Here is a 25,911-nt window from a genome sequence, read left to right on the forward strand (position 1 = left end):
TAAACTGTGGCCTCTGGTTCTGGACTCACCCATCAGCGGGAACATGCTTCCTGCCTCCAGCATGTCCAATCCCTTAATAATCTTATATGTTTCAATAAGATCCCCCTCAGCCTTCTAAATTCCAGAGTATACAAGCCCAGTCGCTCCAATCTTTCGACATATGACAGTCCCACCATCCCAGGAATTAACCTTGTGAACCTACGCTGCACTCCCTCAATAGCAAGAATGTCCTTCCTCAAATTTGGAGACCAAAACTGCACACAGTACTCCAGGTGTGGTCTCACCAGGGCCCTGTACAGCTGCAGAAGGACCTCTTTGCTCTTATACTCAATTCCCCTTGTTATGAAGGCCAGCATGCCATTAGCTTTCTTCACTGCCTGCTGTACTTGCATGCTTGCTTTCAGTGACTGATGTACCAGAATTGATGTTAATGTCAATGGGGGTTAGCCCGTCTCCATTCCACAACCAGCTCCTTTGTTTTCGCGATATTGAGGGGAGGTTGTTTTCTTGACACCACTGTCCCCTAGGCCACCTGGTTATTGTTCTCCCTGGTTAGATCATAGTCCACACTTTTGTTCCTTTTGACAACAATTGTTATCATCGACCGGTTGTTGATTAGTAAGGCTCCGGGGGGAGTCGGATCGGACCAGAGAGCAGGAGGCAGCCCAGTCCGGCGTCGGCCCCGTTACCATGGAGACGCGGCTGAACGTTCAACGAACTTTATTGTTCCTGTAGGCCGCGCGGGGCAGGTCGGGACAAGATGGCGGTGCGGGCAACGCCGAGGAGCGGAGGCAATGTGGTAAGTGAGGGAGGAAGGGCTAGGAAAGGGACAGAGGGAGATCCAGGGCTGTCCAGGGAGAACGGGGTGAGGGGGAGGGAGAGGGTAATGGAAGGGGAGTACGAACAGGGAGAAAGGGCAGAGGGGAGCCGAGCGAGACAGGGGTTAGAGAAGTTTTGTAGGGAGGGGGCGAAGAAAGAAAGATGGGAGAGGGGGGGTGGGGTAGTGTGAGGTAAGGCAGTGGAGGGAGGTGGGGTAGTGTGAGGTAAGGCAGTGGAGGGAGGTGGGGTAGTGTGAGGTAAGGCAGTGGAGGGAGGTGGGGTAGTGTGAGGTAAGGCAGTGGAGGGAGGTGGGGTAGTGTGAGGTAAGGCAGTGGAGGGAGGTGGGGTAGTGTGAGGTAAGGCAGTGGAGGGAGGTGGGGTAGTGTGAGGTAAGGCAGTGGAGGGAGGTGGGGTAGTGTGAGGTAAGGCAGTGGAGGGAGGTGGGGTAGTGTGAGGTAGGGCAGTGGAGGGGGGTGGGGTAGTGTGAGGTAGGGCAGTGGAGGGAGATGGGGTAGGGGAATTGAAGGAGAGAGGGTACGGAGGTAGGACAGTGGAGAGAGCTGGCATGGGGGAATTGAGGGAGAGAGGGAACGGAGATAGGGCAGTGAAGGAAGGTGGGGTTGGGGGTTGAAAGAGAGGGAGTAGGGAGGTGGGCTAATAAGGTAGGGCAGGGAGAGAGGTGAGTAGGGATTCGAGGAGAGAGTGGGTAGGAAGGTGGGGTAGTGAGGTAGGGCAGTGGAGGGGAGTGGGATGGAGAGAGAGGTGAGGAGGAAGTAGGAGTAGAGGATGGATTTAAGGGGTTGGAGAGGTGGTGGAGGGAGAGAAACAATGATAGTCTTGTGGCTCATCACCAGCAATGGTGAGGTGGCCTACAAGGTGGAGGAACTCCAGAGCTTGTGCCAGGCACAAGCTGCATCACTGCATGGTACAGAAACTGCACTGTGGCTCTGCAGCAGGTAGCTAGAAACTGTTTAACACATCTTTGTCTTGTAACAACCCACCTGCCACTAAGGACAGAACAAAATCAGGTTTGTCATCACCAGCACGTGTCGTGAAATTTGATAACTTAGCAGCAGCACTAGTTCAATGCAACACATAGAAGAAGAAAAATAATAAGTAAATCATTTACAGTATATTGAATAGATTAAAATCATGCAAAAACAGAAATAATATGGATTATAAAGGTGAGGTAGTGTTCCCAGGTTCAATGTCCATTTAGGAATGGGATGGCAGAGGGGAAGAAGCTGTTCCTGAATCGCTGAGTGTGTGCCTTCAGGCCTCTGTACCTCCTACCTGATGGTAACAGTGAGAAAAGGGCATGCCCCGGGTGCTGGAGGTCCTTAATAATGGACGCTGCCTTTCTCAGACACCGCTCCCTAAAGATGTCCTGGGTACTTTGTAGGCTAGTGCCCAAGATGGAGCTGACTAGATTTACAGCCCTCTGCAGCTTCTTCCATTAGCTTCTTTGCAGTAGCCCCTCCATACCAGACAGTGATGCAGCCTGTCAGGATGCTCTCCACGGTACACCTATAGAAGTTCTTGAGTGTATTTGTTGACATGCCAAATCTCTTCCAACTCCTAATGAAGTATAGCTGCTGTCTTGCCTTCTTTATAACTACATCAGTATGTTGGGACCAGGTTAGATCCTCAGAGACCTTGACACCCAGGAACTTGAAACTGCTCACTCTCTCCACTTCTGATCCCTCTATGAGGATTGGTATGTGTTCCTTCATCTTACCCTTCCTGAAGTCCTCAAACAGCTCTTTCGTCTTACTGACGTTAAGTGCCAGGTTGTTGCTGCAGCACCACTCCACCAGTTGGTATATCTCACTCCTGTACGCCCTCTTGTCACCATCTGAGATTCTACCAACAATGGTTGTATTGTCAGCAAATTTATAGATGGCATTTGAGCTATGTCTAGCCACACAGTCATGTGTATATAGAGTAGAGTAGTGGGCTAAGCACACACCCCTGAGGTGTGCCATTGTTGATTGTCAGTGAGGAGGATACGTTATCACCAATCTGCACAGACTGTGGTCTTCCGGTTAGGAAGTCAAGGATCCAATTGCAGAGGGAGGTACAGAGGCCCAGCTTCTATAACTTATTGGTCAGGATTGTGGGATAATGGTGTTAACTGCTGAGCTATAGTCGATGAACAGCATCCTGACATAGGTGTTTGTGTTGTCCAGGTGGTTTAAAGCTGTGTGAAGAGCCATTGAGATTGTATCTGCCATTGGCCTATTGTGGCGACAGGCAAATTGCACTGGGTCCAGGTCCTTGCTGAGGCAGGAGTTCAGTCTAGTCATGACCGACCTCTCAAAGCATTTCATCACTGTCGATGTGAGTGCTACTGGGCAATGACGTTATTCTTCTCAGGCACTGGTATAATTGTTGCCTATTTGAAACAAGTGGGAACTTCTGCCCATATCAGAGGTTAAAAATGTCCTCGAATACTTCCGCCAGTTAGTTGGCACAAGTTTTCAAAGCCTTACCAGGTACTCTTGTCAGGACCTTCAGCCTTGCAGGGGTTCACCCCCTTTAAAGACAGCCCAACATCAGCCTCCGAGACAGAGATCACAGGGGCACCGGATGCAGCAGGGATCTTCACAGTTGTAATTATATTCTCCTTTTCAAACCAGGCATAGAGGCGTTGAGTTCATCTGGTAGTGAAGCATCGCTGTCATTCATGCTATTGGGTTTCACTTTATAGGAACTAATGTCTTGTCTCACCCGAACTAATCCTGCCAGAGTTGTGCATTCGATGTCGTCTCCCACTTTGTTCAAAATTGTGTCTTTGCCCTTGAAGTAGCCCTCTGTAAGTCACACCTTTTTTTTTTAGTACAGACTTGGGTATATACAGACTTGAAGGGCAGATCGTGTCTAACAAGCCTGATAGAGTTCTTTGAGGAGGTGACCAGGCATATAGATGAGGGTAGTGCAGTGGATGTAATCTATATGGATTTTAGTAAGGCATTTGACAAGGTTCCACACGGTAGGCTTATTCAGAAAGTCAGAAGGCATGGGATCCAGGGAAGTTTGGCCAGGTGGATTCAGAATTGGCTTGCCTGCAGAAGGCAGAGGGTCGTGGTGGAGGGAGTACATTCAGATTGGAGGATTGCGACTAGTGGTGTCCCACAAGGATCAGTTCTGGGACCTCTACTTTTTGTGATTTTTATTAACGACCTGGATGTGGGGGTAGAAGGGTGGGTTGGCAAGTTTGCAGACGACACAAAGGTTGGTGATGGTGTAGATAGGGTAGAGGATTGTCGAAGATTGTGGAGACATTGATAAGGTACAGAAGTGGGCTGAGAAATGGCAGATGCAGTTCAACCAGGAGAAGTGTGAGGTGGTAGACTTTGGAAGGACAAACTCCAAGGCAGAGTACAAAGTAAATGGCAGGATACTTGGAAGTGTGGAGGAGCAGAGGGATCTGGGGGTACATGTCCACAGATCCCTGAAAGTTGCCTCACAGGTAGTTAGGGTAGTTAAAACTTATGTTAGCTTTCATAATTCGAGGGATAGAGTTTAATAGTCACGGGGTAATGATGCAGCTCTATAAAACTCTGATTAGGCCACACTTGGAGTACTGTGTCTAGTTCTGGTCACCTCACTATAGGAAGGATGTGGAAGCATTGGAAAGGGTACAGAGGAGATTTACCAGGATGCTGCCTGGTTTAGAGAGTATGGATTATGATCAGAGATTAAGGGAGGTAGGGCTTTACTCTTTGGAGAGAAGGAGGATGAGAGGAGACATGATAGAGGTGTACAAGATATTAAGAAGAATAGATAGAGTGGACAGCCAGCGCCTCTTCCCCAGGGCACCACTGCTCAATACAAGAGGACATGGCTTTAAGGTAAGGGGTGGGAAGTTCAAGGGGGATATTAGAGGAAGGTTTTTTACTCAGAGAGTGGTTGGTGTGTGGAATTCAGTGCCTGAGTCAGTGGTGGAGGCAGATACACTAGTGAAGTTTAAGAGACTACTAGACAGGTATATGGAGGAATTTAAGGTGGAGGGTTATATGGGAGGGAGGGTTTGAGGGTCAGCACAACAATATGGGCTGAAGGGCCTGTACTGTGCTGTTCTATTCTATGTTCTATGTTGATATACATCGAGGTGCCAGAAAAAGACCAGCAACATCATGAAATATCCCACCCACCCTGATCATGGACTGTTTGTCCCACTCCCATTAGGGAGGAGGCTACGTAGCACCCACAGTAGGACCACCAGACACAAGAACAGGTACTTTCCCCAGGCAGTAAGGCTGATCAACACCTCCACACCCCCAACCACCACCTTACGGTGTATTGGAAAGGTAGGTTAGTAGACAGAGGGGGTGGTGAAGTGCTTTGTATAAGAAGTAATATTGAATTATTCGGACTAACTGAAGGAACAGCTAGTAAGAACGGGTCGACTGTTCCTCTTCCTACAGATGCTGCCTGGCCTGCTGCGTTCACCAGCAACTTTCATGTGTGTTGCTTGAAATTCCAGCATCTACAGAATTCCTCAAGTTTGAATTATTAGAGGGGGATTATATAGGATCGGAAGGAGTAGAGTCTCGATGGATCGAGTTAAGAAATGGCAAGGGTAAAAGGACCCTAATTGCAGTTGTATCTAGTCCTCCAAACAGCAGCCGGGATGTGGATTACAAATTACAACAGGAGATAGAAAAGGCGTGTCAGAAGGGCAATGTCATGATAACTATTGGGGATTTTAACATGAAAGTGGATTGGGAAAACCAGGTCAGTACTGGACCTCAAGAGAGAGAATTTGTAGAATATCTAAGGGATGGCTTTTTGGAACAGCTTGTTGTTGAGCCCACTAGGGGATCGGCTGTGCTGGATTGGGTGTTGTGCAATGATCCGGAGGTGATAAGAGAGCTTAAGGTTAAGGAAACCTTAGAGAACAGTGATCACAATATGATCGAGTTCACATTGAAATTTAAGGAGAAACTAAATTCCAATGTGTAGGTATTTCAGTGCAATAAAGGAAATTACAATGGCATGAGAGGGGAACTTTCAGCCAAAGTTGACTGGAAAGGGACATTAGCAGGAAGGGCAGCAGAGCAGCAATGGCTGGAGTTTCTGCGAAAAATGAGGGAAGTGCAAGACAGATATATTCCAAATAATAAACTTTTGAAAGAAGGAAGGACATGGCTGACAAGTGAAGTCAGAGCCGAAGTAAAAGCAAAAGAGAGGGCATACAGGGAAGACAGAGCTAGTGGGAAGATAGAGGATTCTGAAGCTTTTAAAAACTTGCAGAAGGAAACTAAGAAGGTCATTAGGAAGGAAAAGATTTATGGAAGGAAGCTGGCAACTAATATCAAAGAAGATACTAAAAGCTTTTTTAAGTATATAAAGGGTAAAAGAGTTGAGGGTAGATATAGGACCAATACAAAATGACACTGGACATATTGTAATGAGAAACGCAGAGATGGCAGAGGAACTGAATGTGTATTTTGCATCAGTCTTCACAGTGGAAGACGTCTATGGTATACTGACATTTAAGGGTGTCAGAGAAGTGAAGTATGTATAGTGAAAATTATGACTGAGAAAGTGCTCAGGAAGTTTAATGGTCTGAAGGTGGATAAATCTCCTGGACCTGATGGAATATACCCTGGGTTCTGAAGGAAGCAACTCGGAGAGATTGCGGAGGCATTAATAATAATCTTTCAAGAATCGATCGAGCATTGTACCAGATGACTAGAAAATTGCAAATGTTACTCTGCTATTTAAGAAGGGTGGGAGGCAGAAAGGAAACTATAGACCTGTTAGCTTGACATCAGCAGTTGGGAAGTTGTTGGAATCAATTGTTAGGGATGAGATTACAGAGTACCTGGAGGCACATGACAAGATAGGCCAAAGCCAGCATGGTTTTCTGATAGGAAAATCCTGTCTGACTAACCTACTGCAATTGTTTGAGGAAATTACAAGCAAGGTAGACAAAGAAGAGGCAGTAGATGTGGTCTGCTTGGATCTTCAGAAGGCCTTTGACAAGGTGCTGCACATGAGGCTGCTTAGCAAGATAAGAGCCCATGGAATTCCAGGGGAGTTACTAGCCTGGGTGGAGCATTGGCTGATCGGCAGAAAACAGAGAGTGGGAGTAAAGGAATCCTATTCTGGCTGGTGGCTGGTTACCAGTGGAGTTCCACAGGGGCTGGTTTTGGAATACTGCTTTTTATGATTTAGACTGCGGTATTAATGGATTTGTGGCTAAATATGCTGATAATGCAAAGATAGGTGGAGGAGCGGGTAGCGTTGAGGAAACAGCCTGCAGGGAGACTTAGATAGTTTAGGGGAATGGGCAAAGAAGTGGCAAATGAAATACAATGTTGGAAAGTGTACGGTTATGCACTTTGGTGGAAGAAATAAACAGGCAGATGATTATTTAGATGGGGAGAGAATTCAAAATGCAGAAATGCAAACGGACTTGAGAGTCCTTGTGCAGGATACCCTAAAGGTTAACCTCCAGGTTGAGTCGCTGGTGAAGAAGGCAAATGCAATGTTGGCATTCATTTCTAGAGGTATAGAATATAAGAGCAGGGATGTGATGTTGAGGCTCTATAAGGCACTCGTGAGACCACACTTGAAGTATTTTGTGCAGTTTTGGGCTCCTTATTTTAGAAAGGATATACTGACATTGGAGAGAGTTCAGAGAAGATTCATAAGAATGATTCCAGGAATGAAAGGGTTACTGTATGAGGAATGTCTGGCAGCTCTTGGGCTGTATTCCCTGGAGTTCAGGAGAATGAGGGGGATTTCACAGAAACATTCCAAGTTTTTTCCCATGGTAGGGGATTCTGGGGCAAGAGGGCATGACCAGGGCATCAAAGGGTATGGGGAGAAGGCAGGGGAGTGGGGATGACTGGAAGAATTGGGTCAGCGCATGATCCAATGAGCAGACTGGATGGGCCAAATGGCCTACCTTTGCTCCTATATCTTATAGTCGGACTTTATCATTTCCTGTCTGTCACCTTGTGTCCTCCTGTGCCTAATGTCACTTTATGGGCATACAATCAATCTGTGTATATCAGCTATCTTATGTATTCATGGTGTTTTTTTTAATTATTGTGTTCCCTATCTTACTGGGTTTTGTTTGGAGTAACGATGGCTTCATTCTCCTTCACTCTTGTGCATTGGAAATGACACAAAGCCATCTTAAATCTTGAGCACGGGAGGGTGTGATTCCAGGGTAGAGAGGAGCTGACGATCGGTGTGTGTTTGGCGGGGGGGTTGTGGTTACAGACGTCTCCACCCCAATCCTTTTCCCTAAATGGCCTCTGTCCACCTCACCACCCCCCCATTCTCACCATCCCTTCCCCTCATCGTTCTTTTTATCCCTGTCCCTCCACCCCCCCCACCCCCAGGATGTGTGTGACACCACACGACCCCACCTGCCACTTTTACCCCCTCTTGCAGTGAAAGACTTCAGTCGGGAGGTTCCTGATGCACTGGAGAGGTGGGGTGGTGTGGGTGAGTGTTCGCTCTCCACCACCGGCAGGATTTACAGTCGAGGGATCACTGCTGACCCTGTCCTGTTACATTCCAGCAGAGGAAGCGGTACTGGGAGGCCGAGGAGGGGGCAGGGACGGAGGTCTCCCCCGCTAAGAGAGTCCGAGGAAAGGCGGCGGTCCGTAAACCTGCCAACAGCAAATCACACAACCCCTGGAGAAGACCGAGTCACGGCAGATCAGCGATGTCTGGGGTGAGTGCTCGCTGGGCTTGGGTGAGGGTGAGGGAGAAGCTGCGTATGGCACTGACAGTGGGGAGGGAGCTGGGTCACAGGACCGATGGGGGTCTCGGGCTGAGTGTGCCCTCCGAGTACCAGTATGGTGACGAGGAGAGTGAGTCTGCATGCCATGACAGCTCAGGGCATCAGAATTCAGCTCTGACACCAGCTCACATGTCCTTCCTGTCACCACCTGAGTTTCTTCTGGGCGTTCCAGTTTCTTCACACGGTCCAAAGACACCAGTCAGTTAACTAGTCGTCTCAAATTGTCCCATGATTAGGCGATGGCTAACTTGGGTTGTTGGGTGGCACGCTCAAAGAGCGAGAAGAGCTTGCTCCGCGATGTATCTGAAATAAATAAAAATATCAGGGGGGACCGGGAGGGTGGACGTGGAGGGAGGGGAAATGAATGGAGAGAGGGAGGGGAAATGGAGGGAGGGTGGGGTGGACAGGGAGGGGATGTGAACAGAGAGAGGGAGGTTTGGACAGGGAGGGGATATGAATGTAGGGAGGGAATGGGGGTGGACTGGAACGGATATGGAGGGAGAAAGGGGCTATGAATGGAGAGAGGGAGTGATGGAGGGACCAGAATGGGGAACAGGGAGGGAAGGGGGTATTGAGTCCGGGTGTTCCTTCGTGTATGTGGTTTTCCCCATGTTACGCACCCCGCCCCCAGGTCTCTGGGTTTCTCGGTGTCCCCAGAGTCTCAGGATGTGCCAGGGTTGGGTGTCGGTGTGGCCGCTCCATTGGCAGGCTCTCTGTGCTGATCATATCCCCTGTCTGCAGCGGAAGGACCCCTTCCCAGGACCAGCTCCCCTCCCTGAGGAAGCGCTGGAGAAGTACAAGCGAGGAAAAGACGTCCAGATGGTGAGTGGATTCTGTCCTGCAAGGAGGTATCACCCCAATTCACAACCCCTCTGTGCCGCCAGTCTTCATTGCGAGCATGGCCGATTTATGCAGGCACCATTCTCCCTGTCTCTATGTGCTCAGTTGTTTGATCTGTGAAATGTTTATTTATCTCCACTTTAACTTCAGTAGATTCTGGTTAATTAGACCATCTATTAATCAGGACAGCTGTTTATTTGGGACACTAAAAGAACAAAATCTAATTGAGAAAATAGCCAGAATTCTCTTCGTTTATCTGGGATACTATGCCGCAAGGGGAGACTTGCAGCATGGGCAACTGCCGGTCTCCATACAACCTTGCCCAGGCCTGCGCCCTGGAAACCTTCCAAGGTGCAAATCCATGGTCTCACGAGACTAACAGATGCCTGTCTATCTTTTTTATATATTTTTTAACTATTTCCATGAAACAGAAGCTAATTGGGACAGCCATTTAATTGGGCCAAAATGTACTGGTGGTGATGTGTCCCAATTAACGGAAATCCACTGTATGAGTAGTGATTCAGCCTGCAGCCCCCTTGGCGATGACAATTGCACAGGAACTGGCCCTTTGGCCCATCTTATCCATGCTGGGCATCTGGTACCATCTTCACCAACAAGGGTCTCAGCCCAAAATGTTGACTCTGCACGGATGCTCCCTGAGCTGCTGAGTTTCTCCAGCATCTTGTGGGTGTTGCTTCGAATTTCCAGGATCTGCACAATGTCCCGTGTCCATCTTCATCAGTCCTGTTAGCAGCCCCTCACATTACCTATTTGCATACTGCGAGGAAAGGGCAGGCTGTCTACTCTGTCGTGGGCTGAGAAGTGGCAGATGGAGTTCAACCCGGAGAAGTGTGAGGTGGTACACTTTGGAAGGACAAACTCCAAGGCAGAGTACGAAGTAAATGGCAGGATACTTGGTAGTGTGGAGGAGCAGCGGGATCTGGGGGTACATGTCCACAGATCCCTGAAAGTTGCCTCACAGATGGATAGGGTAGTTAAGAAAGCTTATGGGCTGTTAGCTTTCATAAGTCGAGGGATAGAGTTTAAGAGTCGCGAGGTAATGATGCAGCTCTATAAAACTCTGGTTAGGCCACACTTGAACTGTGTCCAGTTCTGGTCGCCTCACTATAGGAAGGATGTGGAAGCATTGGAAAGGGTACAGAGGAGATTTACCAGGATGCTGCCTGGTTTGGAGAGTATGGATTTTGATCAGAGATTAAGGGAGCAAGGGCTTTACTCTTTGGAGAGAAGGAGGATGAGAGGATACATGATAGAGGTGTACAAGATAATAAGAGGAATAGATAGAGTGGATAGCCAGCACCTCTTCCCCAGGGCACCACTGCTCAATACAAGAGGACATGGCTTTAAGGTAAGGGGTGGAAAGTTCAAGGGGGATATTAGAGGAAGGTTTTTTACTCAGAGAGTGGTTGGTGCGCAGAATGCACTGCCTGAGTCAGTGGTGGAGGCAGATACACTAGTGAAGTTTAAGAGACTACTAGACAGGTATATGGAGGAATTTAAGGTGGGGGCTTATATGGGAGGCAGGGTTTGAGAGTCGGCACAACATTGTGGGCCAAAGGGCTTGTACTGTGCTGCACTGTTCTATGAAGAGTAGTGGTTGGCGTGATGCTATTACAGCTCGGAGTTCAATTCCAGCATTGTCTGTAAGCAAGGTTGTACATTTCTCCCTGCGTATGCATAGATTTCCTCCGGGTGCTCCAGTTTCCTCCCACAGTCCAAAGATGTACCGGTTAGTAGGTTAATCGGTCTTTATAAATTGTCCTGTGATTAGACTGGAGTTAATAAGTTGCTGGGGCAGCATGGCTCGGTGGGCCAAGAGGCCTGCTCTGTGCTGTATCTCTAAATAAATAAATGGTGGGGTTGAGATTCAGTCAGATTGACTCGTCACATATACATGAAACCCCTTTTCACCGGGTGTCTTTAGAGATGTGGCTCATTAGCCCCTCGCGAACAGCTACTGGACTCAGTGGTAAGAAACCCTTTCTCAATTGGGTTGGAATGACTTGGGTCCCGCCAAAACTGGGAAGCTGGGATGTGTTGACCACCCGAACCCCGATCTGTGCGAATATTGCCCCCACGCAATTAGCCATTGGCAAGAAATAACATCGCACACTGCCTACAATTATAAAGAAAGTATATTTAGAAATGTTGGCTTTATCGAACAGTTAGTAGGAAGAAGAAAAGATAAGAAGTAAAAAGGGCCCATTATAGTTCAACCAGTCCAAATGTGCACATAAGTTGGAGCTCATCTTGAAGTTGTCTTTAACTCGTGTGCTGGACCCTCGGTCTGCAGGAAAGCACACATCACCTTCCATGTGTCGCTTAAAATCTACCTCAAACAAACAGGCTCCTCCATGAGAGTAGTGGCGGACCAACCTATTCGAAAGGAGAGAGTTTCGCACAGGTCTGGGAGAAAAGTTGTTTTAAAAAAGGCGTTTCGTGGGGCTCGGCACATTAGCAGTGGACCAGTCGATTTGCAGAGAGAGAGAGAGAGCTGTGCACATGTCGGGGAGAAGAATTTTAAAAAGGAACATTTCCCAGGGCTCAGTGCATTAGTGGCGGAACAACGGATTCGTGATTCGTTAGCAGAAGCAATTAAAAGCAAAGTAGGGTCAAAGCAGAGCGGCCATTGTGTGAGTGGACCAGTGTAGGAGTGGGGACTTGAGGCTTTGGTTCAAGAGGCTTCAGCGAGGGGGCACAGGTAAGTAGCAGGTAAGGCTTTTGTAGTTGTTGAATGAAAAGTCACTAAATTACAGCTAGTTAAAGGGATGATGCAGGATCAGATGGTGTGCTGTAGCTGCATGATGTGGGAGCTGGTGGGCCCCATTGTGGTTCCTGGTGACCACATCTGCAGCAAGCGTTGGCTGCTGAGGAACTCAGGCTCAAAGCTGATGACCTGGAATCTGAGCTTCAAGCACTGAGGCACATCAGGGAGGGGGAGAGTTACCTGGATTCTCTGTGCCAGGAGGTAGGCACACCTTTGTGCCACAAGTTGACTGACCTTGCTTCAAATACCATAGGCATTCAAATTAAGTGCCCTTACACTCATTGTGCTTTTAAAATCTTGCAATCTTTTACTCTTTTGCACTTGACCTTTCTTCGCTCCACTCTTACTTTTTTATCTTTTGCTTTTTCTTTATCTTTATCCACACTTTTCTTTTTTACTTTATTTCTCCAATCTGTTGAACCCAGTCTTCCCCCTTCTCCCCCCCCCCCCCCGTTATCATGGAGGACTTCAACTTGCACTGAGATTGGGTGAATCAAGTTGGTCAAGGCGGTCTTGAGGACTTCATAGAATGCATCCATGTTGGCTTTCTTGAACAGCATGTTACTCCTACAAGGGAACGTGCTGTCTTAGATCTGGTCCTGTGCAATGAGACAGGTAAAATTAGTGAACTTGTAGTTGGGGATCCTCTTGGAAAGAGTGATCATGGTATGATTGAGTTTCTCACACAAGTGGAGGATACGACAGGTCAATCTAAAGCCAGTGTATTTTGCCTAAACAATGGAGACTACAATGGGATGAGGGAGGATTTGTCTCGAGTAGACGCGAACACAGGCTATATGGTGGGTCTGTTGAGGAACAGTAGAGGACTTCGAAAGAGATTTTTCAGGATGCCCAACAAAAGTATATTCCAGTTCAAAGCAAGGACAGTTAAGGGTGGGGAGAGCCAGCCTTGGATAAAAGAAGGCATCAAACTAAAAGCTCATGCATGCAAAGTTGCCAAGAGTAGTGGGAAATTGGAAGATTTGGGAAAACTTTAAAAGCAACAAAGAACCACAAAGCGAGCAATAAAGAAAGAGAAGATAGATTTTGAAAATAAACCAGCACAAAATATAAAATTGCATAGTAAAAGATTTTATAGTTATATAAAGCAGAAAAGGGTGGCTAAAGTGAATGTAGGTCCCTTGTAGAATGAGAAGGGGGAATTGATATTGGGTAATGAAGAAATGGCCGAGGCTTTGAATGACTATTCAGGAATGCTGTGTCTGCCAATCAGGATGGTGGAATCTTTAGCTGGAACCCAAACGTGCTACAAGCTGGACAGACTGCCCTTACAGAACTGCCAAAATGAAATACCCACAGCACAGCAGCAAAGATATTATCCAGGACGTTACACAATGAAATATATTGTTTGCAATAACAACCAACACTATCCATAGATATGCTGTGGGCAGCCCACAAGTGTCACCACACATTCCAGCACGGTAATAGCATGCTGGTGATGTCAGGGTGGTAGATATTTCAGGAGTCAGTCTCTTTAACCCTCTGTGAGCCACTCCCAATACACCCACTTCCTCCAAATCTGCATTTTCATTGTAGCAGTCAAGATTGTTGTTGATATCTTCAATTTCTTTTATAATTGCTAACTTGAAGTAGTGAAATCATTACATTTTCACTCCGGGCCGTTTCTGTCATTTCCAAGCCTAAATACTTGAAACCACAGTGAGCAATACATTTCTGAATTGTCTTCCTCTTTATTTTTTGCTAATTATCAGTGACGAAAATCACTGCCTTTTGAACTCAAATGCATACAACTGACAATAATCACAAACAGATCGCTCTAAGCACGTGTAGATAACATGTACTATGTGTAACGGCCTCATAACTACACGTGACTGACACTAGTTAGAAACCGTTCAGCAGCTTCTATAGATGTGTAGTGGAGAGTGGATTGACTGGCTGTATCATGGCCTGGTATACAAACACCAATGCCTTTCAATGGAAAATCCTACAAAAGGTAATGGATTCGAGCCAGTATATCAGGAGTAAAGCCCTCCCGACCATTGAGCACATCCATGTGAAATGCTGTCGTAGGAAAGCAGCATCCATCATCAGAGATCCTCACCCCCAGGCCGTGCTCTCTTCTCGCTGCTGCCATCAGGTAGAAGGTACAAGAGGTTCAGGGCTCACAACATCAGCTTCAAGAGCAGTTACTGCCCTTCAACCATCACACTCTTGAATAAAAGATTCAAGATTCACCTTCACTTGCCCCTTCGTTGAGATGTTCCCACAACCAATGATCTCACTTCATCTCATTATCTCATGTTCTCATTACTTATTGCTATTTGTTTATATTTGCATTTGCACAGTTTGTTGTCTTCTGCACTCTGGTTGATCTTTCATTGACCCTGTGACAGCTAGCAGTGGAAAGACTTGCTGATCATGCCGACAGGAAAGTGAGTCTCGGGGTTGTAAATGGGGGACACTCTACTACCCCAATGAAACGGCACACTGCCCCAAGCCATCAAACAGAATCTGGGCCATTTTCTCCATTACTTACTCAATTTAACAGTTGCCCCAAATAAGCGCCTCCCCAGGTGTACCAATTAACGAGATCCACTGAACCAAAACGCTGCAGAACATTAATGCAGCACGCGGAATTCAGCATCCTGACCTGCCTCTGCTTCTCCCCGCAGGGTGAACTGGCGGCCGGGAGGGCGAAGAGTGAGCTGCACAATCTGGGCAAGAAGTCCAAGTATGCTCAGAGACTGGCAGCACGCTTTGACCAGCTGCTGCCCGCCGAAGCTGGGTGAGGAGGCAGCGAGGGCACAGAGACAGTGAGGAGGGGCGGAAAGGACGAAGTAGACGCTGACGGATAGGGAGGTGGTGAGGAGGGGGTGGTCTCTGTCGGACAGTGAGAGGTGGTGAGGAGGGGGTGGTCTCTGTCGGATGGAGAGGTGGTGAGGAGGGGGTGGTCTCTGTCGGATGGAGAGGTGGTGAGGAGGGGGTGGTCTCTGTCGGATGGAGAGGTGGTGAGGAGGGGGTGGTCTCTGTCGGCTGGAGAGGTGGTGAGGAGGGGGTGGTCTCTGTCGGACAGTGAGAGGTGGTGAGGAAGGGGTGGTCTCTGTCGGACAGTGAGAGGTGGTGAGGAGGGGGTGGCCTCTGTCGGACAGTGAGAGGTGGTGAGGAGAGGGTGGTCTCTGTCGGATGGAGAGGTGGTGAGGAGGGGGTAGTCTCTGTCGGAAGGAGAGGTGGCGAGGAGGGGGTGGTCTCTGTCGGAGGGAGAGTTGGTGAGGAGAGGGTGGTCTCTGTCGGATGGAGAGGTGGTGAGGAGGGGGTGGTCTCTGTTGGACAGTGAGAGGTGGTGAGGAGGGGGTGGTCTCTGTCGGACAGTGAGAGGTGGTGAGGAGGGGGTGGTCTCTGTCGGATGGAGAGGTGGTGAGGAGAGGGTGGTCTCTCGGAAGGAGAGGTGGTGAGGAGTGGGTGGTCTCTGTCGGATGGAGAGGTGGTGAGGAGAGTGGTCTCTGTCAGATGGAGAGGTGGTGAGGAGGGGGTGGTCTCTGTTGGACAGTGAGAGGTGGTGAGGAGGAGGTGGTATCTGTCGGACAGTGAGAGGTGGTGAAAAGGGGTTGGTCTCTGTCGGATGAAAAGGTGGTGAGGAAGGGGTGGTCTCTTTCGGACACTGAGAGGTGGTGAGGAGGGGTGGTCTCTGTCGGATGGAGAGGTGGTGAGGAGGGGGTGGTCTCTGTCGGATGGAGAGTTGGTGAGGAGGGGGTAGTCTCTGTTGGACAGTGAGAGGTGGTGAGTAGGCGGTGGTCTCTGGCGGACAGTGAGAGGTGGTGAGGAGGGGTGGTCTCTGTCGGATGGAGAGGTGGTGAGGAGGGGCTGGTCTCTGTTGGACAGTGAGAGGTGGTGAGGAGGAGTGGTCTCTGTAGGATGGAGAGGTGGTGAGGGGGGGTGGTCTCTGTCGGATGGAGAGTTGGTGAGGAGAGGGTAGTCTCTGTTGGACAGTGAGAGGTGGTGAGTAGGCGGTGGTCTCTGTCGGACAGTGACAGGTGGTGAGGAGGGGGTGGTCTCTGTCGGGCAGTGAGAGGTGGTGAGGAGGGGGTGGTCTCTGTCGGACAGTGAGAGGTGGTGAGGAGGGGGTGGTCTCGGTTGGACAGTGAGAGGTGGTGAGGAAGGTGTGGTCTCTGTCGGATGGAGAGGTGGTGAGAAGGGGGTGGTCTCTGTCGGATGGAGAGGTGGTGAAGAGGGGGTGGTCTCTGTCGGCTGGAGAGGTGGTGAGGAGGGGGTGGTCTCAGTCGGCTGGAGAGGTGGTGAGGAGGGGGTGGTCTCTGTCGGCTGGAGAGGTGGTGAGGAGGGGGTGGTCTCTGTCGGCTGGAGAGGTGGTGAGGAGGGGGTGGTCTCTGTTGGACAGTGAGAGGTGGTGAGGAGGGGGTGGTCTCTGTCGGACAGTGAGGGGTGGTGAGGAGGGGGTGGTCTCTGTCGGCTGGAGAGGTGGTGAGGAGGGGGTGGTCTCTGTCGGCTGGAGAGGTGGTGAGGAGGGGGTGGTCTCTGTTGGACAGTGAGAGGTGGTGAGGAGGGGGTGGTCTCTGTCGGACAGTGAGGGGTGGTGAGGAGGGGGTGGTCTCTGTCGGATGGAGAGGTGGTGAGGAGGGGGTAGTCTCTGTCGGATGGAGAGGTGAGGAGGGGGTGGTCTCTGTCGGACAGTGAGAGGTCATGAGGAGGGGGTGGTCTCTGTTGGACAGTGAGAGGTGGTGAAAAGGGGTTGGTCTCTGTCGGATGAAATGGTGGTGAGGAAGGGGTGGTCTCTTTCGGACACTGAGAGGTGGTGAGGAGGGGTGGTCTCTGTCGGGTGGAGAGGTGGTGAAGAGGGGGTGGTCTCTGTCGGATGGAGAGTTGGTGAGGGGGTAGTCTCTGTTGGACAGTGAGAGGTGGTGAGTAGGCGGTGGTCTCTGGCGGACAGTGACAGGTGGTGAGGAGGGGGTGGTCTCTGTCGGACAGTGAGAGGTGGTGAGGAGAGGGTGGTCTCTGTCAGACAGTGAGAGGTGGTGAGGAGGGGGTGGTGTCTGTCGGACAGTGAGAGGTGGTGACTAGGCGGTGGTCTCTGTCGGACAGTGAGCGGTGGTGAGGAGGGGGTGGTCTCTGTCGGATGGAGAGGTGGTGAGGAGGGGGTGGTCTCTGTCAAACAGTGAGAGGTGGTGAGGAGGGGGTGGTCTCTGTCGGATGGAGAGGTGGTGAGGAGGGGGTGCTGTCTGTCGGATGGAGAGGTGGTGAGGAGGGGGTGGTCTCTGTCAGACAGTGAGAGGTGGTGAAGAGGGGGTGGTCTCTGTCGGACAGTGACAGGTGGTGAGGAGGGGTGGTCTCTGTCGGACAGTGAGAGGTGGTGAGGAGAGGGTGGTCTCTGTCGGATGGAGAGGTGGTGAGGAGGGGGTAGTCTCTGTCGGAAGGAGAGGTGGCGAGGAGGGGGTGGTCTCTGTCGGAGGGAGAGTTGGTGAAGAGAGGGTGGTCTCTGTCGGATGGAGAGGTGGTGAGGAGGGGGTGGTCTCTGTTGGACAGTGAGAGGTGGTGAGGAGGGGGTGGTCTCTGTCGGACAGTGAGAGGTGGTGAGGAGGGGGTGGTCTCTGTCGGATGGAGAGGTGGTGAGGAGAGTGTGGTCTCTCGGAAGGAGAGGTGGTGAGGAGTGGGTGGTCTCTGTCGGATGGAGGGGTGGTGAGGAGAGTGGTCTCTGTCAGATGGAGAGGTGGTGAGGAGGGGGTGGTCTCTGTTGGACAGTGAGAGGTGGTGAGGAGGAGGTGGTCTCTGTCGGACAGTGAGAGGTGGTGAAAAGGGGTTGGTCTCTGTCGGATGGAGAGGTGGTGAGGAGGGGGTAGTCTCTGTCGGATGGAGAGGTGAGGAGGGGGTGGTCTCTGTCGGACAGTGAGAGGTCATGAGGAGGGGGTGGTCTCTGTTGGACAGTGAGAGGTGGTGAAAAGGGGTTGGTCTCTGTCGGATGAAATGGTGGTGAGGAAGGGGTGGTCTCTTTCGGACACTGAGAGGTGGTGAGGAGGGGTGGTCTCTGTCGGATGGAGAGGTGGTGAAGAGGGGGTGGTCTCTGTCGGATGGAGAGTTGGTGAGGGGGTAGTCTCTGTTGGACAGTGAGAGGTGGTGAGTAGGCGGTGGTCTCTGGCGGACAGTGACAGGTGGTGAGGAGGGGGTGGTCTCTGTCGGACAGTGAGAGGTGGTGAGGAGAGGGTGGTCTCAGTCAGACAGTGAGAGGTGGTGAGGAGGGGGTGGTGTCTGTCGGACAGTGAGAGGTGGTGACTAGGCGGTGGTCTCTGTCGGACAGTGAGCGGTGGTGAGGAGGGGGTGGTCTCTGTCGGATGGAGAGGTGGTGAGGAGGGGGTGGTCTCTGTCAGACAGTGAGAGGTGGTGAGGAGGGGGTGGTCTCTGTCGGATGGAGAGGTGGTGAGGAGGGGGTGCTGTCTGTCGGATGGAGAGGTGGTGAGGAGGGGGTGGTCTCTGTCAGACAGTGAGAGGTGGTGAAGAGGGGGTGGTCTCTGTCGGACAGTGACAGGTGGTGAGGAGGGGTGGTCTCTGTCGGACAGTGAGAGGTGGTGAGGAGAGGGTGGTCTCTGTCGGACAGTGAGAGGTGGTGAGGAGGGGGTGGTGTCTGTCGGACAGTGAGAGGTGGTGACTAGGCAGTGGTCTCTGTCGGACAGTGAGCGGTGGTGAGGAGGGGGTGGTCTCTGTCGGATAGAGAGTTGGTGAGGAGGGGGTGCTGTCTGTCGGATGGAGAGGTGGTGAGGAGGGGGTGGTCTCTGTCGGACAGTGAGAGGTGGTGAGGAGGGGGTGGTCTCTGTCGGATGGAGAGGTGGTGAGGAGGGGGTGGTCTCTGTCGGACAGTGAGGTGGTGAGGAGGGGGTGGTCTCTGTTGGACAGTGAGAGGTGGTGAGGAGGGGGTGGTCTCTGTCGGATGGAGAGGTGGTGAGGAGGGGGTGGTCTCTGTCGGATGGAGAGAAGGTGAGGAGGGGGTGGTCTCTGTCGGCTGGAGAGGTGGTGAGGAGTGGGTGGTCTCTGTCGGACAGTGAGAGGTCATGAGGAGGGGGTGGTCTCTGTCGGACAGTGAGAGGTGGTGAAAAGGGGTTGGTCTCTGTCGGATGAAAAGGTGGTGAGGAAGGGGTGGTGTCTGTTGGACAGTGAGAGGTGGTGAGGAGGGGGTGGTCTCTGTCGGACAGTGAGAGGTGGTGAGGAGGGGTGGTCTCTGTCGGATGGAGAGGTGGTGAGGAGGGGGTGGTCTCTGTCGGATGGAGAGGTGGTGAGAAGGGGGTGGTCTCTTGGACAGTGAGAGATCATGAGGAGGGGGTGGTCTCTGTCGGACAGTGAGAGGTGGTGAAAAGGGGTTGGTCTCTGTCGGATGAAAAGGTGGTGAGGAAGAGGTGGTCTCTTTCGGACACTGAGAGGTGGCGAGGAGGGGTGGTCTCTGTTGGACAGTGAGAGGTGGTGAGGAGGGGGTGGTCTCTGTCGGATGGAGAGGTGTTGTGGAGGGGGTGGTCTCTGTTGGATGGAGAGCTGGTGAGGAGAGGGTGGTCTCTGTCGAATGGAGAGGTGGTGAGGAGGGGGTGGTCTCTGTCGGATGGAGAGGTGGTGAGGCAGTGGTCTCTGTCGGACAGTGAGAGGTGGTGAGGAGGGGTGGTCTCTGTCGGATGGAGAGGTGGTGAGGAGGTAATGGTCTCTGTCGGACAGTGAGAGGTGGTGAGGATGGGGTGGTCTCTGTCGGACAGTGAGAGGTGGTGAGTAGGCGGTGGTCTCTGTCGGACAGTGAGAGGTGGTGAGGAGAGGGTGGTCTCTGTCGGAGAGTGAGACGTGGTGAGGAGGAGGTGCTCTCTGTCGGATGGAGAGGTGGTGAGGAGGCGGTGGTCTCTGTCGGATGGAGAGGTGGTGAGGAGGGGGTGGTCTCTGTCGGATGGAGAGGTGGTGAGGATGGGGTGGTCTCTGTCGAACAGTGAGAGGTGGTGAGTAGGCGGTGGTCTCTGTCGCACAGTGGGATGTGGTGAGTAGGCGGTGGTCTCTGTCGGACAGTGAGAGGTGGTGAGGAGAGGGTGGTCTCTGTCGGAGAGTGAGATGTGGTGAGGAGGGGGTGCTCTCTGTCGGATGGAGAGGTGGTGAGGAGGCGGTGGTCTCTGTCGGATGGAGGGGTGGTGAGGAGGGGGTGGTCTCTGTCGGATGGAGAGGTGGTGAGGCGGGGTGGTCTCTTTCGGACAGTGAGAGGTGGTGAGTAGGGGGTGGTCTTTGTCGGACAGTGAGAGGTAGTCAGGAGGGGGTGGTCTCTGTCGGATGGAGAGGTGGTGAGGGTGGGTGTCTCTGTCGGACCGTGAGAGGTGGTGAGGAGGCGGTGGTCTGTGTCGGACAGTGAGAGGTAGTGAGGAGGGGGTGCTGTTCTATGGGAGAGGTGGAGATGAGGGACAGCAGCAATGTGGGAAGGTGACTTGATTTCTTAAATCTCAGAATTGAGGTGTGAGAGTCCAGGCATGTTCCAGTAACTCCAAGCAAGCCTCCTCCTCTGTCCATTTACCATCTGTGGTGTGTGTTGTCCTGCCCTCAGTCGCACAGTATCTTTGAAAATAGCACTTGGTAACCCCGAGCTGGCAGCCTCTGCTGTTCCGAATGCAGCTGGCAGGTGGCAAAAATGTTCGGAGTAACCCCGTGCAATACCCTGTCCCCATACTCACTTCCTCACCTCTTGCTCTCTCTCTCTCTCTCTCTCTGTCTGTGGTTGTCCCCAGTTTTCTGGAAGCCGATGAGGGTGAGGACACATGCTTGATCCGACAAGAGGACATCGCGGGGGCTGTGGATATCGCTGGCAGCTCAAAGGTCAGGTCTCAAGCACCCGCTCGGACTTTGGGTTCCAATGCCTCAGCTGAATGCCTATGAACCATAAACGATCTGCTCCCTCAGCTTTCTGGAATGATGGATACATCCCGGGTTGTCTTGCCTCTGCTGTTCTTTGAGACGCAGAGCGTGCTGGTAGTTCAGCAGTGTGTTTTGTAAAGCCTCGTTTCATATGAGTTGCAAGAGAGGTGGGCTTGACAGCTCAGTCTGCGTTTAACTGCCCATCCTATTTGACAAGTTTCATATTGTCCGCATCACTACAGTGTTTGTGTGTGTGTATATGCTTGCGTGCACGCACTAATGCAATGAAAAACATGCTTGCAGCAAAGTCATACACAACACCTCTCAAATCCACAGAGACATATACTGGTCGACATTCCCAAACTCCCGGAGACAACGTCCACACTCGACGTTCCCAAACCCCCGGAGACAACATCCACAGCTCGACCTTCCCAAACCCCCAGAGACAACATCCACACTCGACATTCCCAAACCCCCAGAGACAACATCCACACTCGACATTCCCAAACCCCAGAGACAACATCCACAATTCGACATTCCCAAACCCCCAGAGACAACATCCACACTCGACATTCCCAAACCCCAGAGACAACATCCACAATTCGACATTCCCAAACCCCCAGAGACAACATCCACACTCAACCTTCCCAAACCCCCAGAGACAACGTCCACTCTCTACATTCCAAAAACCCCAGAGACAACATCCACAATTCGACATTCCCAAACCCCCAGAGACAACATCCACACTCAACCTTCCCAAACCCCCAGAGACAACGTCCACTCTCTACATTCCCAAACCCCCAGAGACAACATCCACAGCTCGACATTCCCAAACCCCAGAGACAACATCCACAGGTCGACCTTCCCAAACCCCCAGAGACAACGTCCACACTCGACATTCCCAAACCCCCAGAGACAACATCCACACTCGACATTCCCAAACCCCAGAGACAACATCCACAACTCGACATTCCCAAACCCCCAGAGACAACATCCACAGCTCGACCTTCCCAAACCCCCAGAGACAACATCCACACTCGACATTCCCAAACCCCAGAGACAACATCCACAGCTCGACATTCCCAAACCCCCAGAGACAACATCCACAGCTCGACATTCCCAAACCCCAGAGACAACATCCACAGCTCGACCTTCCCAAACCCCCGGAGAGAACATCCACAGCTCGACATTCCCAAACTCCCAGAGACAACATCCACAGCTCGACATTCCCAAACTCCCAGAGACAACATCCACAGCTTGACATTCCCAAACTCCCGGAGAGAACATCCACAGCTCGACATTCCCAAACTCCCAGTGACATTCCCAAACCCCGGAGACAACATCCACACTCGACATTCCCAAACCCCGGAGACAACATCCACAGCTCGACATTCCCAAACCCCCAGAGACAACATCCACTGCTCGACATTCACAAAGTCCGGAGACAATTTCCACAGCTCGACATTCCCAAACTCCGGAGACAACATCCAGAGCTCGACCTTCCCAAACTCCCAGAGACAACATCCACACTCGACATTCCCAAACCCCAGAGACAACATCCACAGCTCGACATTCCCAAACCCCCAGAGACAACATCCACAGCTCGACCTTCCCAAACCCCAGAGACAACGTCCACAGCTCGAAATTCCCAAACCCCCAGAGACAACATCCACAGCTCGACCTTCCCAAACCCCCAGAGACAACATCCACAGCTCGACCTTCCCAAACCCCCTGAGACATCATCCACACTCGACATTCCCAAACCCCAGAGACAACATCCACACTCGACATTCCCAAACCCCAGAGACAACATCCACACTCGACATTCCCAAACCCCCAGAGACAACATCCACAGCTCGACCTTCCCAAACCCCCAGAGACAACATCCACAGCTCGACCTTCCCAAACTCCCAGAGACAACATCCACAGCTCGACATTCCCAAACCCCAGAGACAACATCCACAGGTCGACCTTCCCAAACCCCCAGAGACAACGTCCACACTCGACATTCCCAAACCCCCAGAGACAACATCCACACTCGACATTCCCAAACCCCAGAGACAACATCCACAACTCGACATTCCCAAACCCCCAGAGACAACATCCACAGCTCGACCTTCCCAAACCCCCAGAGACAACATCCACACTCGACATTCCCAAACCCCAGAGACAACATCCACAGCTCGACATTCCCAAACCCCCAGAGACAACATCCACAGCTCGACATTCCCAAACCCCAGAGACAACATCCACAGCTCGACCTTCCCAAACCCCCGGAGAGAACATCCACAGCTCGACATTCCCAAACTCCCAGAGACAACATCCACAGCTCGACATTCCCAAACTCCCAGAGACAACATCCACAGCTTGACATTCCCAAACTCCCAGAGAGAACATCCACAGCTCGACATTCCCAAACTCCCAGTGACATTCCCAAACCCAGGAGACAACATCCACACTCGACATTCCCAAACCCCGGAGACAACATCCACAGCTCGACATTCCCAAACCCCCAGAGACAACATCCACTGCTCGACATTCACAAAGTCCGGAGACAATTTCCACAGCTCGACATTCCCAAACTCCGGAGACAACATCCAGAGCTCGACCTTCCCAAACTCCCAGAGACAACATCCACACTCGACATTCCCAAACCCCAGAGACAACATCCACAGCTCGACATTCCCAAACCCCCAGAGACAACATCCACAGCTCGACCTTCCCAAACCCCAGAGACAACGTCCACAGCTCGAAATTCCCAAACCCCCAGAGACAACATCCACAGCTCGACCTTCCCAAACCCCCAGAGACAACATCCACAGCTCGACCTTCCCAAACCCCCTGAGACATCATCCACACTCGACATTCCCAAACCCCAGAGACAACATCCACACTCGACATTCCCAAACCCCAGAGACAACATCCACACTCGACATTCCCAAACCCCCAGAGACAACATCCACAGCTCGACCTTCCCAAACTCCCAGAGACAACATCCACACTCGACATTCCCAAACTCCCGGAGAGAACATCCACAGCTCGACATTCCCAAACCCCCAGAGACAACATCCACACTCGACATTCCCAAACCCCAGAGACAACATCCACACTCGACATTCCCAAACCCCAGAGACATCATCCACAGCTCGACATTCCCAAACCCCCAGAGACAACATCCACTGCTCGACATTCAAAGTCCGGAGACAATTTCCACAGCTCGACATTCCCAAACTCCGGAGACAACATCCAGAGCTCGACCTTCCCAAACTCCCAGAGACAACATCCACAGCTCGACCTTCCCAAACTCCCGGAGACAACATCCACACTCGACATTCCCAAACTCCCAGAGACAACATCCACACTCGACCTTCCCAAACCCCCAGAGACAACATCCACGCTCGACATTCCCAAACTCCCGGAGAGAACATCCACAGCTCGACATTCCCAAACCACCAGAGACAACATCCACAGCTTGACATTCACAAAGTCCAGAGACAACATCCACAGCTCGACATTCCCAAACTCCGGAGACAACATCCAGAGCTCGAACTTCCCAAACTCCCAGAGACAACATCCACAGCTCGACCTTCCCAAACTCCCGGAGACAACATCCACACTCGACATTCCCAAACTCCCGGAGACAACATCCACACTCGACCTTCCCAAACCCCCAGAGACAACATCCACACTCGACATTCCCAAACCCCAGAGACAACATCCACAGCTCGACATTCCCAAACCCCAGAGACAACATCCACAGCTCGACATTCCCAAACTCCCAGAGACAACATCCACAGCTCGACATTCCCAAACTCCCAGAGACAACATCCACAGCTCAACCTTCCCAAACCCCCAGAGACAACATCCACAGCTCGACCTTCCCAAACCCCCAGAGACAACATCCACAGCTCAACCTTCCCAAACTCTGGAGACAACATCCACAGCTCGACATTCCCAAACTCCCAGAGACAACATCCACAGCTCGACCTTCCCAAACCCCCAGAGACAACATCCACAGCTCGACCTTCCCAAACTCCCAGAGACAACATCCACACTCGACTTTCCCAAACTCCCAGAGACAACATCCACAGCTTGACATTCCCAAACTCCCAGAGACAACATCCACAGCTCGACATTCCCAAACTCCCAGAGACAACATCCACAGCTCAACCTTCCCAAACTCCCAGAGACAACATCCACAGCTCGACCTTCCCAAACCCCCAGAGACAACATCCACAGCTCAACCTTCCCAAACTCTGGAGGCAACATCCACAGCTCGACATTCCCAAACTCCCAGAGACAACATCCACAGCTCGACCTTCCCAAACCCCCAGAGACAACATCCACAGCTCGACCTTCCCAAACTCCCAGAGACAACATCCACACTCGACTTTCCCAAACTCCCAGAGACAACATCCACGCTCGACATTCCCAAACTCCCGGAGAGAACATCCACAGCTCGACATTCCCAAACCACCAGAGACAACATCCACAGCTTGACATTCACAAAGTCCGGAGACAACATCCACAGCTCGACATTCCCAAACTCCGGAGACAACATCCAGAGCTCGAACTTCCCAAACTCCCAGAGACAACATCCACAGCTCGACCTTCCCAAACTCCCGGAGACAACATCCACAGCTCGACATTCCCAAACTCCCAGAGACAACATCCACAGCTCAACCTTCCCAAACCCCCAGAGACAACATCCACACTCGACATTCCCAAACCCCAGAGACAACATCCACAGCTCGACATTCCCAAACCCCCAGAGACAACATCCACACTCGACCTTCCCAAACCCCCAGAGACAACATCCACAGCTCGACATTCCCAAACTCCC

The 25,911-nt window shown here is 51.5% G+C and overlaps 1 protein-coding gene across 1 annotated transcript in view; it reads left to right on the top strand.

The window, feature by feature from the left end:
• The first annotated feature begins 740 nt into the window (after positions 1–740).
• wdr46 (WD repeat domain 46) overlaps positions 741–25,911 on the top strand; it is a 69,106-nt gene continuing 43,935 nt past the window's right edge. Inside the window, exons 1-5 of the mRNA XM_072259578.1 lie at positions 741–799; positions 8,366–8,521; positions 9,332–9,412; positions 14,873–14,985; positions 20,942–21,029. Coding sequence (XP_072115679.1) covers positions 761–799; positions 8,366–8,521; positions 9,332–9,412; positions 14,873–14,985; positions 20,942–21,029 — 477 coding nt within the window. The 5' untranslated portion in view covers positions 741–760. The remainder of the gene's footprint in view (positions 800–8,365; positions 8,522–9,331; positions 9,413–14,872; positions 14,986–20,941; positions 21,030–25,911) is intronic.

Source organism: Mobula birostris, chromosome 5, assembly GCF_030028105.1.
Source record: "Mobula birostris isolate sMobBir1 chromosome 5, sMobBir1.hap1, whole genome shotgun sequence".
Taxonomy (NCBI): Eukaryota; Metazoa; Chordata; class Chondrichthyes; order Myliobatiformes; family Myliobatidae; genus Mobula; species Mobula birostris.